Genomic DNA, 14770 nt, shown 5'->3' with positions numbered 1-14770 from the left:
AAGGCTAAGAATGGCCACAAGAGAAAGGCTCCACTGGAGATGAGATCATCACCAAGTTGTGATCTGAGGTACCTAAAGGACCACTCACCTCGATTGTGTACTTGGAAAGGTTGTTCATGAGAAAAAGATCAAGAGTGTTGGCTGTATGGTTAGGATTGTCTGGTATTCTGGTAGTTAAATGAACAATCTTTATGCAAGCATTAGTAATTGTAAAACTGAAGCCAATTGGAGTTGTGAACATTAAAATCACAAAGGGAAATTACCTCACTGTTAGAAAAGTTGGACTAGAGAAAGAGCTTAAAAAAAAAAAAAAAAGAAAGGGTTCCAAGCAATTAGTTGGAATCAGATGAATTTGACAGAATGGAGTAGACCATTTTAAGCCAACAAATACTGAAAAGAGGAGATTAAGTTACTAAAGTTTCTGACAGGGAATATCAGAGCAGACATTGCACAAGTACCACCATTGAAGCAAAAGGATGCCTACAGTGAATAATTAGGATAACTGAGATGAGCAATGGTTAAATCAACCAATAATTGGGATTCTTACAAAGAAAAAAAAAAAAAAAAAAAAAATTAAGTGGGGTTTGGCAGATTGCAAGTTAAGTAACGGGGACAATTTAAAGGGTGCTAGAAACTACAGGAATAGCTACTGGATTTCTGGGAAAGCACTGCCAAAAGAGCCATACCATCTTCTACCATATGCAGTGCTGCTGTATAGACAGACCCAAGGGATTTATATTGGTATATCTGAGCCTCTTCAAGACGCCTGGTCAGCGTGAAGAGGAAAAGACCAATCCCTCCAGCAATGAGAGCACAACAATACAAATGGCCCTCAGTCCCCAGCAGCTTTCACTCTCCCTCTTATGGCAGCAAGAGGATCAGAGTGGAAGCAGAGGGTGCTAAGAATCTCTGGGTACGACCAGGCTGCCATGCACGGAAATTGAACTTGGCCTGTTATAACGTACGATCACTCATCGGTGAAGACAGGATATTAGAGCTGGAAAAGGAATTAGAAAATGTGAATTGGAATATCATCGGTTTGGCTGAAACAAGAAGAAGAAATGAATCACTTATAAGTTTATCAAGTGGAAATCTGCTGTACACCAATGGAAACAGTGAAAAGAGTGAAGGTGGAGTTGGGTTTCTGGTCCATAAAGATTTTAAAAACAACATTTTGGAATTCAAAAGTACATCACCAAGGGTGTCAAGACTAATACTCAAGATTTCTAAGAGGTACAAGCTAAAGATTGTAATGATTTATGCACCAACATCAAGCCATGATGATGAAGAGGTTGAAGACATGTACACTGAAATTGAGAGTCTTCTAGATGAGCAGAAAACCCACTACACTATTATTATGGGGGACTTCAATGCTAAGGTTGGAAAAAGGCAAAACAGTGCAGAAAGAGGAACTATAGGAAATTTTGGAATTGGTGAAAGAAATAAGAGGTGAAAGACTTGTGGAATTTGCAGAATCTCAAGGAATGTCAGTAATGAACACTTTTTTCAAGAAAAGGGTGAACAGAAAGTGGACATGGAAGAGTCCAAATGGATTAACAACTAATGAAATCGACTTCATCCTCACTAACAGAAGATATATTGTGAATGATGTTACCGTCCTGAATAAGGTAAATTTTTTTTTTTTTTTTTTTTTTTTTTTGATTTGGTAGTTGTTGGCGCATCGGCTTCTGTGGCCATATTGCACCTCCCAAGGTTTTTGCAGTACTTTGATCCAAGCCCGAGGCGGGAATCGAACCCGCGACCTTTGGGTTGCCGGGCAGGTACTTTACCCACTCGGCTAGCCCGGTCGGCAATAAGGTAAATGTTGGAAGTGATCACAGAATGGTAAGATGTACACTTGATATAGATGTAGGAAAGGAAAGGAAAAAACTGACTCGAGTAAATAATACAAAAGGTCTTTGAAATAACAGAGGAGGAGAAAAAGCAGTATGTACTGGAACTTAAGAACAAGTTTGAGCTTCTGCAGACTGCTCAGGACCAAGATATCGACGAGGAATATTACAACTTTCTGAAAGTGATAAAGCCCAAGAAACCTATAGGGAAACAGAAATCCAAAGAAGAAAAAATTAGTCAAGAAACACTTGTCATGATGAACCAAAGACGACAAATGAAGAGCAAGAAAAACACTGACAGGGAGAAAATTGAGTATACTGAGTTATGCAAAGCCATTAGAAAGAGACTCAGAGAGGACATAAGAAGATTTAACACAAGAAAAGTAGAACAAGCATTAAGGGAAAACAAAGGATTTAAATCAGCAGCCATGAGCAGTAATACAGAAAGACAAATGATACTGAAACTGAAGAATAGGGATGGTGTACTTATAAACAGCAGAGAAGGCATAATTCAAATAGCAGAAGACTACTATAGAGAATTATACAAGGAGCGAGGGAATGATACCAGCAGTGGGGAAGATGGATTGCAAAGTAGCAACACATACGACATACCCGATATTCTTCCTGATGAGGTAGAACATGCATTGAAGAAAATGAAGAATCGGAAAGCCCCGGGGGAAGATGAAGTTACTGTAGAGTTGTTAAAATTGGGAGGAAGAGACATAACACAAAAACTGGTAAGACTGTTCACAAAGTGCATTAGAAAAGGTGTGATGCCTAAGCAGTGGAATAATGCAATCATAGTTTTGCTGCATAAGAAAGGAGATAAATCAGAAATTGGAAATTATAGACCAATTAGCTTGTTATCTCATATCTACAAGTTGTTCACAAGGGTCATTACTAACAGATTAGAAAGAATACTTGATGAGAATCAACCGAAAGAGCAAGCTGGCTTTAGGACAGGATTCTCAACTATGGATCACCTTCACGTAATATCACAGCTAATGGAGAAAGCAAATGAATATAAAACACCATTATGCCTGGCATTTGTGGATTATGAAAAGGCATTTGACTCCATACAGCATAAGGCAATGTTTCAGGCACTGGAAAGACAAGGCATAGATACTCCATATATTATGATTTTGAAGAAAATATATGAGAGTGCTACATCCTTTATTAGACTAGACAAAGACAGTAGCAAATTCAAAATCGAGAAAGGAGTTCGACAAGGAGACACAATATCTCCGAAGCTGTTTACTGCTGCCCTTGAGGAAGCTTTCAGAAGATTAGACTGGTCGCAGAAAGGAGTCAATGTGAACGGAGAGTACCTAAACCATTTACGATTTGCAGATGACATTGTGGTCATAAGCCACGATCCCAAAGAATTAGAGGAAAATCTTAATCAGTTATGCACAGTTAGTAAGGATTTTGGACTAAAGATGAATATGGCTAAAACAAAAGTAATGATGAACAAGTATGCCACGGAAAGGGAAATAATGATTGAAGGAGCAGTAATTGAAAAGGTGGAGTCATATACTTATCTGGGACAAGTTATTAGCTGTAATAATGATAAATGGCTGGAAGTGAAGAGAAGAATAAATTTTGGATGGATAGCATTCAGGAAATATAGTCACATACTGAAGAGCAATATCCCAGTTTGTCTGAAACGTAAAATAATGAATCAATGTATACTCCCCACCATGACTTATGGAAGTGAAACTTGGGCACTCACCAAAAGAATGGAAGAGAAGCTAAGAACTACACAGCGAAGAATGGAACGAATTATATTGGGAATTAGAATGTTAGATAAGAAGAGAAACACATGGATTAGGCAGCAATCTCAAGTAAAGGACATTCTTATCAAAACTAAAGAACTAAAATGGTCTTGGGCAGGACACATAGCTCGAAGACATGATGACAGATGGACTAAGAAAATAACAGAATGGTACCCAAGAGGAGCTAGAAGAAAACCTGGAAGACAAAGGCGGAGATGGATAGATGAAATTCATGAGTTTTTGAGTAGTAAATGGATGGCCAGTGCTCAAAACAGAAGGAACTGGAAAGTTTCTGGAGAGGCCTTCATCCTGCAGTGGATTGAAAATGGCTGATGATGATGATCTGAGCCAATATGTGACTTTCAGAATAGAACACGATATTTGTGGAGAAGTGTCTAAATACTTTTGCTCATATAGCCTCTTCAGTAAACATAGAAATCAGGATCCAGAAAAAAATCATAGCATCTGTATTTTGTATGGGAATAGACTGATTTTTGTTGATTCCTCAAACAGGTTATATTATTAACATAAAAGGTAATGTCTGAACTGAAGAGCTTCCAAAGGACAACAGAAAGTGCTTCAATAAAATGAGTAATATTCCATTGCAAGAATGTAAGACAACTCATAAGAGAAATTTCTGACAGGGCAGACAATATATCTACATGAAGAGGCATTCATAGCAAGCAATTTGAAGCTGTGAGTGACAAATCCCCCAAGTTTCATAATTCAATCTGTTGTACATCTTTTATGACCCAACTGACACTTGTAATATTAGATCACCAGGTGATCAGTGCTCTTTACATATCAGTCATCTAAAAGAAAGCAAAATCCAATTTGATAAATCTCTCTGCAAATAAGGTTTGTGAAATTTTAATGCTAAATTCTTTGGACAAATTCAAATCAACTATTAGAGAAACTAGTTTTGCACATGTGAGAAGCTTATTGTCTGTTACTGGCTGATTTACTTTGCCTATCCTAGATTGAGAGTCAATTACCTAACTAATGAATCAACCTCTGAAATAACTTTTCATGTTGATTTCATTGGTTGTAGGTTCCTGGATTACAATCAATGAAACAACAGGGCTCACAGCTACAATAGCTGCATGCAGTCAGTGATTTACTTTCTGACAGCAACATATTAATCCACATTATCAAAATATCTAAATATATGATTTAAGGACAGAAAATATGATTACCATATTTCGTACATAACCTAACCAGTTCTACTGATAAGTTCAGTTAGATCAGATAAAGATAATTTAATTGGAAAAAAAAAATTTTTTTTTTTCTCTAGTATTAGTCATATGGTGTAAATAAGCTGCAAAATTTTGCTGCACCAGACAAAAAATAAATAACTGGCTATGTAATTCCCTCCTCACATTAAATTTCAATGGTAACCTATCCAGCTGATCAATGAGTCCCTCCCTCTCCCAAGCTGCCAGCCCCAATCATCTATGAAAGCAATTTATTCCATTCTAAAAGAAAACTTCCTACAGTCCAGTCTAAACATCTTCCATTCCATACTTTAATCTGAATTTGTCCCCACCAGTTCTGGAATTATTTATAATAGTCAAAATTTCACTCTTTCAGTTTACTTTCTCCTCAGTCTTACAGACCTCGGTTAAGTACCTTTTAAGGTGTATAGTTACCAAGCTCTTTTAGCCCAGTTGTTTGAAGTTCAGGTTACTGTTGTGACAGCTGTTTCAAGATTTACTGGTCTTCTGCCAGATGGCAGGTGGACTTGACCAAACTTATGCTGACCTACAAATAATTTATCAAGTATAAGATTCACATTTCTAATGATGTTAAAAATGATTTTAGTGATTCAGGTTGATCCATGGACATTGGTGCCACTCCCAAAGTGAGCACAAGCCCAAACTGTCATAGCCAATAAAATCTAGCCTATGCCCCTAAGAGAGACCAGAGCATCCCCAAGACATCAACTGAATGCATATGCAGATATTAAATTATTTCTATGTTTACTGAAATATAACTTTGCAAAGTTTTACTACTCAACAGTGAAATGCTGGAAAAGAAGATGTGTAAAACTTTTAGTGCAGATTCACTGAGTGCACATGATATGCAAGGGCAGATGAAGCAGCTTAAATCCTATGCAGACAGTGACAAAGTAAACTTTATATTACTTTCTTCCTAATGTAGAACAAACTGTACAGTAATATATACTGCTTTTTTTTTTTTTTTTTTTTAAATGACTAATATGATCACTCAAAATCTGGTTCTTGGGCTTTAAATGGTTCCCTAGCTACTAAGACTACAATGCATCAAAATCAGTCTTAAAAAAAAAAAAAAAAATTTTACAACCGCGATTTACTTTTTACATTAACAATTATAATTACAGATATAACATCTAAAAAACCTGAAACTTGGTACTGGGATACTGTTGCCATTTATAAAATCAAAACCACCATTTCAGGTCTTATGACCAGTCAACTATTATAATTCTATTGCCATCTGTTTTGTTGAAACACTGGATTCAAACAAATCTTCAGTAAATGGTAAGGAGATATAATTCCTAAGAATTGCACTATCTCATTATTACAAATGTAATTGCAAATATTTATTATAGGTTAACACAAAATTTTGGACTCTTAAAAAATACTTTAACCAGTCTATATTTTAATTATTTCATTATTAGAAAAAGAAGAAACTTATTACTCACTTTACTGAGTGAGTAAGTTCTCTTACTGTTCCGAATTATTTATTGGCAAAATGGGTTTTTGTATACAGATTTACGTATTGTGGCTCTGTATATTTATATGATAATCACTAGATCGTATGTATAGCTTAGCTTAATTAGATCGTATGTATAGCTTAGCTTAATTAGATTGTATGTATAGCTTAGCTTAATTTTCAGCACTCACCTCATAGTAATCCGCTTAGCTGGTGGAGAGTTTTACCACATACATAGTGGTTATAGGATTCTAATAACTTACAGGAATTATGGGTTTAAAACTAAGTTATGAGCTATAAAAAAATATTTAAGAAAGGAAAGTGCACCTTCCATTCTATGGTTGCCTAATTAAATTAAATTAAGAAAAAATAGAAGCTAATAGTCGCGCATGAGCGACTTTCGAGATTCCTCGTCTTCAGTTAGCTGTAGTGGGGGGGGGAAGAGAGTGCACTTGTGTTATATACGTTGGGTTCCCGAAATGCATGGAATCTTTTTGTTTAACACATTGAGTGATGTATGGCGCTTAAACCATTCGATGACGAGGGCTTCATTTTCAAGGATTTTGTAGCTAGAATTTAATTTAACTGTGATGGCTGAATCGATGAGTGGGTTGTGATTTTGAGATTGGATGTGTTGTGTTAGTTCTGTACTTGCTGAATTAGTTTTGAAGCTATGATAATGATGATCAATAATGGAATAATGAAGCTAATGATAATCAATAATGGAATAGGAACTGTGAATGTATGGAAGACTAGTTTTTGTAATAACTGATTCTGAATGTGGGTCATTATTTTGTATCTTTAAACTATATTCAATAATAAACTTTGTTAAATTTAATATTTTAGTTAAAAAAAAAAAAAAAGCTTACTTTCTGGGAAAATAAAATCCAAAAAGCAAAACAGAAACCTTTCAATATTTAAATGTACATGTATTAAAAATTTCAATTTACCTCTTTTAAAACAACAAAGCAATAAAGACATTCTCCTTTAACAGGATGAGGATGTGAAACCACTGCAGTTTCAGAAACTGCCTTGTGATATATAAGGGCAGATTCTACTGCTGCTGTAGAGAGCAAATGGCCAGAGACATTAAGCATATCATCCACTCTTCCTGTAATCCACAGATAACCATCTTTATCTCGTCTTGCACCTAATATAAAATGTAGTTAATATTGTCCATGAAAATGCCATTTAAAATTTCACATTTTTTAAACAGAAAGAAGTTTAATGTTAAAAGCTTAGCTTGTGTCTTCAACTTATAGTTCAGTTTGTCTACAACCCTTGGAAAATGCCTAAATATCCAAGACTACTAATATCCAGAGTAACACCAGTTAATTATTCAGGTTATCAAAGAATGATTAGTTATCAAAATATGGAAATTTCTCACTTTTGAGATGGCCATTTCAATGCAAAATAACCCATGCATTGTGTACATTCAAATAACCTATGCATTGTGTAAATAACACAATGCATGGGTTATTTAAATGTACACAATGCATGGGTTATTTTAAAGCATTTGGCAAATGCCAAATGCTTTAAAATAACAATGCTGTTTTTTTGATTAGTCATAATGCAGCCTGTAAAGAAATTTAATCAGACCCTCAGCAATACTCAGATATCACCCTATTCTGCATTTTGAAAAAAAATAAATTAATAAATAACTGTTTTCCCAGAAAAATGTTGATTTCAAAAATGACTTCCATTTGTTTCCATCATGTCAGGTTTCAAAAATCAAGAAATAAAATTTGCTTTTTTCATAAATTTTTATTAATTTTGGCAGAATTTGTGCACAAAATTATAACAAAATGCTATTTTTTTTTTTTACCAGGCTTTCATATTTAAATACATGTTGAAAACGCTTAAAAAGGGCAGCTTGGTAAAAAGCCCACTAAACACTCCTCTCATTTTAAAAACTGATCTATGATGGGTCAAATTTTCATTTCTTTGATTTTATTGCAGATCTTTCTACTTTACAGTTCCTCTTCAGCATCCAGCAATAGTCAGTCATCATGTTAACATTCCACCTCTCCTAGTACCTCATCTCCATGTTTTTAATGTCCTGGTGAAACCTTTCATCCTGTTCTTCACTAACACTTCCTAGATTTACTGGGAAATATTCTATGTGGGAGTGTGAAAAATGTACTTTGACACTCATGTTGCAGCTTAGCTTCTCAAAGTTTGCCAACATATATTTGACTATATTCTGATAGTCTGGGAATTTTGTTCCTTAATAAGTTCAACAACAGATCTGAAGTTAATCCATGCCTGTTTTTCTCTTTTATTCATAGTTCCCCTCAAAATCTTGGTACCTCATCAGTTTGCAAATTCGAGGTCCAACAAAAATACCTTGTTTTAGCTTCTCTTGGATGATTTATGGGAATTTAGTACAAAGGTAGTTGAAACAGGGACCTCCTTGAGGTAAAGTTTTTGCAAACTGTTCCATCACTTTTGTCATTAACCCAGTTTGACATGTAAGGAGGCCAGTTTTGGGGTCTATCAGTGGTTTATGAACTATGTTATTTGAACCGGGCAACAAATGCCCCTCTTTGGCTAGACCTTGACATCCCAGTGCTTACTTTTTGCCTGACTGTCCCACTCACAAAAAGCAAGGCATTTTTGTGTAACCAGATTGCTGTTAGAGTAATATCCCTATCACTTTAACGTCAGCAACCAACCATGTTCATCATACTTAATATTTGTCAACAACTACAAGTTTTCATATGTTTCTTTCAAATGCATAGAGTGAGCTGCTGGAATTGACCCATATTTATTTGCATTGTGGAGCAACAGAACTTTGAGATTCCCCTTTGAGTCAATAAAAAGCCTCCACTCTAGGATTGTAACTAATTCCTAAATAGTTCATCAAGTCATTCATATTACTGCAGAATAGAACTGTCCTCAGAAAAGTAGGGGACTAGTTCTCATTCTCTGTTTCTGTACCATGAGAAAAAAACATCCCATGTGGTAGAAGATTTTCTGGAAAATCTTAATGCCTCCAGTTGTGCAGGATTAAGTTTCATCTTCAGAAACTTCACATTCAACATTCTCTGCTGTTACATTCTCCAATATAAGTGGAGGGCATGGAATTGGCAGTTTACCTCCATGTGGGACTGGTCTAATGGCAAATGGAATATTAGAATATATAATGCCCTTCTTACCCATTATGTTGTATCCCTCAACATTACATTAACTAAGCAAAAGTAACAGTCATCACAGTGGTCTCAATGCCTTTAACACAGGTTCAGCAAACTTAGTGGAGCCCACTGTTTATCTTGTTCACTAAGTTTCACTCCAAAATAAGCACAATACAGATTTTTTACAAATTTTGTAATATCTTGTCTTTGTATGAGGACTGATATAACTGCTACAAATATAACAAAATAAGTTTGGATTGTTCAAACACTTGTACAACAACATATTACTCAGTTTTTGGCACAAGTTTGACATGATTACCTCAAAAATAAACTGAGCTCATACTGATAAACACTGCTTAATGGAGCTCTCAAGGTTAAGAAATAAATGGCTGAAGGCAGTGAACTTGAAGATTTAGTTTACGAATTCTCAGCATTGACTCCTCACTTAATACATTCAATAATACAACTTATTATTATTATTAGCTATATGGTGCAAGGGAGCCTGAGGCTTATGCTGCGCCAGCAAAAAAAAAAAAAAAAAAAAAATCCTGAATTACCCTGAGAGAGAGAGAGAGAGAGAGAGAGAGAGAAAAAACACACGAGTTAGAAGTAGAAGGGAATCACCAAGAGAGAAGAATGATGATATCCAGCTCAGGACCCTGGGTGTGCCAAGTCCATACTCACCATATGTGAGCCCCTGGGGTTCATCATCATCATCAGCCATTTTCAATCCACTGTAGGATGAAGGACTCTCCAGCAACTTTCAGTTCCTTCTGTTTTGAGCACTGGCCATCCATTTACTACCCAAAAACTCATGAATTTCATCTATCCATCTCCGCCTTTGTCTTCCAGGTTTTCTTCTAGCTCCTCTTGGGTACCATTCTGTTATTTTCTTAGTCCATCTGTCATCATGTCTTCGAGCTGTGTCCTGCCCAAGACCATTTTAATTCTTTAGTTTTGATAAGAATGTCCTTTAATTGAGTTTGCTGCCTAATCCATGTGTTTCTCTTCTTATCTAACAGTCTGATTCCTAATATAATTCGTTCCATTCTTCGCTGTGTAGTTATCAGCTTCTCTTCCATTCTTTTGGTAAGTGCCCAAGTTTCACTTCCATAAGTCATGGTGGGGAGTATACATTGGTTCATTATTTTACATTTTAGACAAACTGGGATATTGCTCTTCAGTATGTGACTATATTTCCTGAATGCTATCCATCCAAAATTTATTCTTCTCTTGACTTCCAGCCATTTATCATTATTACAGCTAATAACTTGTCCCAGATAAGTATATGACTCCACCTTTTCAATTACTGCTCCTTCAATCATTATTTCCCTTTCTGTGGCATACTTGTTCATCATTACTTTTGTTTTAGCCATATTCATCTTTAGTCCAAAATCCTTACTAACTGTGCATAACTGATTAAGATTTTCCTCTAATTCTTTGGGGTCATGGCTTATGACCACAATGTCATCTGCAAAACGTAAATGGTTTAGGTACTCTCCGTTCACATTGACTCCTTTCTGCGACCAGTCTAATCTTCTGAAAGCTTCCTCAAGGGCAGCAGTAAACAGCTTCAGAGATATTGTCTCCTTGTCGAACTCCTTTCTCGATTTTAAATTTCCTACTGTCTTTGTCTAGTCTAATAAAGGATGTTGCACTCTCATATATTTTCTTCAAAATCATAATATATGCCTTGTCTTTGCAGTGCCCGAAACATTGCCTTATGCTGTATGGAGTCAAATGCCTTCTCATAATCCACAAATGCCAGGCATAATGGTGTTTTATATTCATTCGCTTTCTCCATTAGCTGTGATATTACGTGAAGGTGATCCATATTTGAGAATCCTGTCAGCTTGCTCTTTCGGTTGATTCTCATCAAGTTTTCTTTCTAATCTGTTAGTAATGACCCTTGTGAACAACTTGTAGATGTGGGATAACAAGCTAATTGGTCTATAATTTCCAATTTATCTCCTTTCTTATGCAGCAAAACTACGATTGCATTATTCCACTGCTTAGGCGTCACACCTTTTGAAGAGCCTTGCCAGTTTTTGTGTTATGTCTCTTCCTCCCAATTTTAACAACTCTACAGTAACTTCATCTTCCCCCGGGGCTTTCTGATTCTTCATTTTTTTTAATGCATGTTCTACCTCATCAGGAAGAATATCGGGTATGTCGTATGTGTTGCTACTTTGCAATCCATGTTCCCCACTGCTGGCATTATTCCCTCGCTCCTTGTATAATTCTCTATAGTAGTCTTCTGCTATTTAAATTATGCTTTCTCCGCTATTTATAAGTACACCATGGCTATTCTTCAGTTTCAGTATCATTTGTCTTTCTGTATTACTGCTCATGGCTGCTGATTTAAATCCTTTGTTTTCCTTTAATGTTTGTTCTACTTTTGTGTTAAATCTTCTTATATCCTCTCTGAGTCTCTTTCTAATGGCTTTGCATAACTCAGTATACTCAATTTTCTCCCTGTCAGTGTTTTTCTTGCTCTTCATTTGTCGTCTTTGGTTCATCATGACAAGTGTTTCTTGACTAATTTTTTCTTCTTTGGATTTCTGTTTCCCTATAGGTTTCTTGGGCTTTATCACTTTCAGAAAGTTTTAGTATTCCTCATCGATATCTTGGTCCTGAGCAGTCTGCAGAAGTTCAAACTTGTTCTTAAGTTCCAGTACATACTGCTTTTTCTCCTCCTCTGTTATCTCAGAGACCTTTGTATTATTTACTTGAGTCAGTTTTTTCCTTTCCTACATCTATATCGTGTACATCTTACCATTCTGTGATCACTTCCAACATTTACCTTATTCAGGATGGTAACATCATTCACAATATATCTTCTGTTAGTGAGGATGAAGTCTATTTCATTAGTTGTTAATCCATTTGGACTCTTCCATGTCCACTTTCTGTTCACCCTTTTTTTGAAAAAAAAAAAGGGTTCATTACTGACAGTCCTTGAGATTCTGCAAATTCCACAAGTCTTTCACCTGTTATTTTTTTTTTAACCAATTCCAAAATTTCCTATAGTTCCTCTTTCTGCGCTGTTTTGCCTTTTTCCAACCTTAGCATTGAAGTCCCCCATAATAATAGTGTAGTGGGTTTTCTGCTCATCTAGAAGACTCAATTTCGGTGTATATTTCTTCAACCTCTTCATAATGGCTCGATGTTGGTGCATAAATCATTATAATCTTTAGGCCTGTACCTCTTAGAAATCTTGAGTATTAGTCTTGACACCCTTGGTAATGTACTTTTGAATTCCAAAATGTTGTTTTTAAAATCTTTATGGACCAGAAACCCAATTCCATCTTCACTCCTTTCACTGTTTCCATAGGTGTACAGCAGATTTCTACTTGATAAACTTATAAGTGATTCATTTCTTCTTCTTGTTTCAGCCAACCCGTTGATATTCCAATTCACATTTTCTAATTCCTTTTCCAGCTCTAATATCCTAAGTTCAGTTTCCGTGCATGGCAGCCTGGTCGTACCCAGAGATTCTTAGCACCCTCTGCTTTCACTCTGATCCTCTCGCTGCCGTAAGAGGGAGAGTGAAAGCTGCTGGGGACTGAGGGCCATTTATTTTGTCGTGCTGTCATATGCTGGAGGGTTTGGTCTTTTCCTCTTCACGCTGACCAGCCGTCTTGAAGAGAACCACTACACGTTCGTTGCCACTTAAGTGACGTAATAGGTTTACCATTGAGAAGGTGTGCATGAGTGGATTTTAGGGAGGCAGGCCAACCGGACTTCTCCTAAATCTTCTGTAATAGAGAGATATTGGATCCATCAGTGTTTTAGGCTGAGTGTCTGATAACACACAGGATACCTGTTCCCCTCTAAGCCCCTGGGGTTAAATGATGTCAACTTAAGTGATTTGTGAAGAAATAGTATATGATGGAAAAAAATTTAATATTTATGCCGATTAGAAATAATATTTCTAAGAAAAATATTTCTAATCGGCATAAAAAAACTGAGTTAAAAACATCAAAAACTGTGCAGGGTGGTATAATCTATCTATCCATCGTTTTCTAAGCTGGTTCCTATAAAAATCAGAAGCTGGTGATTTTTTTTTTTTTTTTTAACTTTTCTTATGAAAATGTAGGCTAACTAGGAAAATGTATACTATTTGGGGTACTGTTTCTTACTTACATTCCTTTTAAAACAAGAACTGTTCCCTCACATATTTCTAAGAAAATGTTCAGGTTTCTTTTTTGGGGGGGGGGGGGGGGGGGGAAGGACCACTTCAGCATTGCAATTTAACTCTGCAATTTATCAATTTAACAACAATGATACTGTTGCAAATGGAAGACTGCTGCAAAAATTGCTGCTATGGATGGTTGAGTGGGAGAAGACAGGTAGTAATCAATGGACACTGCTCTCCGTGGACTAACGTTATTAGTGGAGTCCCCAGGGTTCAGTGTTGGGTCCATTGTTTTCTGCATTTATTGATGGTATCTCAGGCTTAATCGCCAAGTTTGCAGAGATAAAGGTTGGCAGGGTTGTTAATGACACTAATGACAGTATGCTGCTGCAACAGGATCTAGAAAAGTTGAGCAGATGGGCTGAGAGGGTAAACTGGAGTTTAACATTAACAAATGTAAAGTACTGCATATGGGAAGCAGTAACCCCAGAGTAATGTATCGACTCTGTGGTACTACACCAACAGTGGTAGAGAATGAAAAGGACCTGAGGGATAGTTGTGCAGGCAGATATGAAGTTTTCTGAACAGTGAAGATGGTCTGCAACAGTAGCTCATGGTGTCTTGTCAATGATATACAGAATTTTTCTAGTAGGGATAAGGGAGTGATTATCCCCTTGTATGAGGCAATGGTCAGGTCACACCTTGTACAAAGGTCTGGAGGCCTCATTTTAAGAAGGATGTAGAGCTGCTGGAATGAGTACAGAAAAGGGAAACAAGATTAGTGAATGGAACAAAGGGTTGCTCTTACAAAGAAAGGCTTAAGTTTTGCAAATTACAGTGTCTGGGGGCCTAGGAACCTACCTGCAAGGTGATCTGATTGAGGTGTACAAAGCCTTGAATGGTTTGAGCACGCTGAATGCTGATGGGATTCTTCCTGTTATTCGGAATAATCGCCTGGGAGAGCATAAATTCAAGTTGAGGGAAGACAGTTATAGGATAGATGTATGGAAGTTTGCCTTTAGCCAGCGGGTGGTTAATTGCTGGAACAAACTTTCATCTTTTGTTTGTTGTAGAAGTTGATAGCTAAAACAGATTCAAGGCAAAGCTAGACAAACATTTGGATTAAGCGGATGGGTGAAATGAGAAGGGGTTTTTTTTTTTTTTTTTTTTGGCTGATGCTAT

At 36.4% G+C, this 14770-nt stretch overlaps 1 protein-coding gene across 1 annotated transcript in view; it reads right to left on the bottom strand.

Moving 5' to 3' along the window:
• Positions 1-14770, bottom strand: part of LOC150085446 (acetyl-coenzyme A synthetase, cytoplasmic-like) — a 200725-nt gene that overhangs the window by 14030 nt on the left and 171925 nt on the right. Inside the window, exon 14 of the mRNA XM_090373254.1 lies at positions 7270-7469. Within this exon, the coding sequence (XP_090229380.1) occupies positions 7270-7469 (200 nt within the window). The remainder of the gene's footprint in view (positions 1-7269; positions 7470-14770) is intronic.

The sequence above is a fragment of the Mastigoproctus giganteus genome, chromosome 5 (assembly GCF_048544385.1).
Source record: "Mastigoproctus giganteus isolate SK-2022 chromosome 5, ASM4854438v1, whole genome shotgun sequence".
Classification (NCBI taxonomy): domain Eukaryota; kingdom Metazoa; phylum Arthropoda; class Arachnida; order Uropygi; family Thelyphonidae; genus Mastigoproctus; species Mastigoproctus giganteus.
This window is presented reverse-complemented; position numbering and strand designations above follow the sequence as displayed.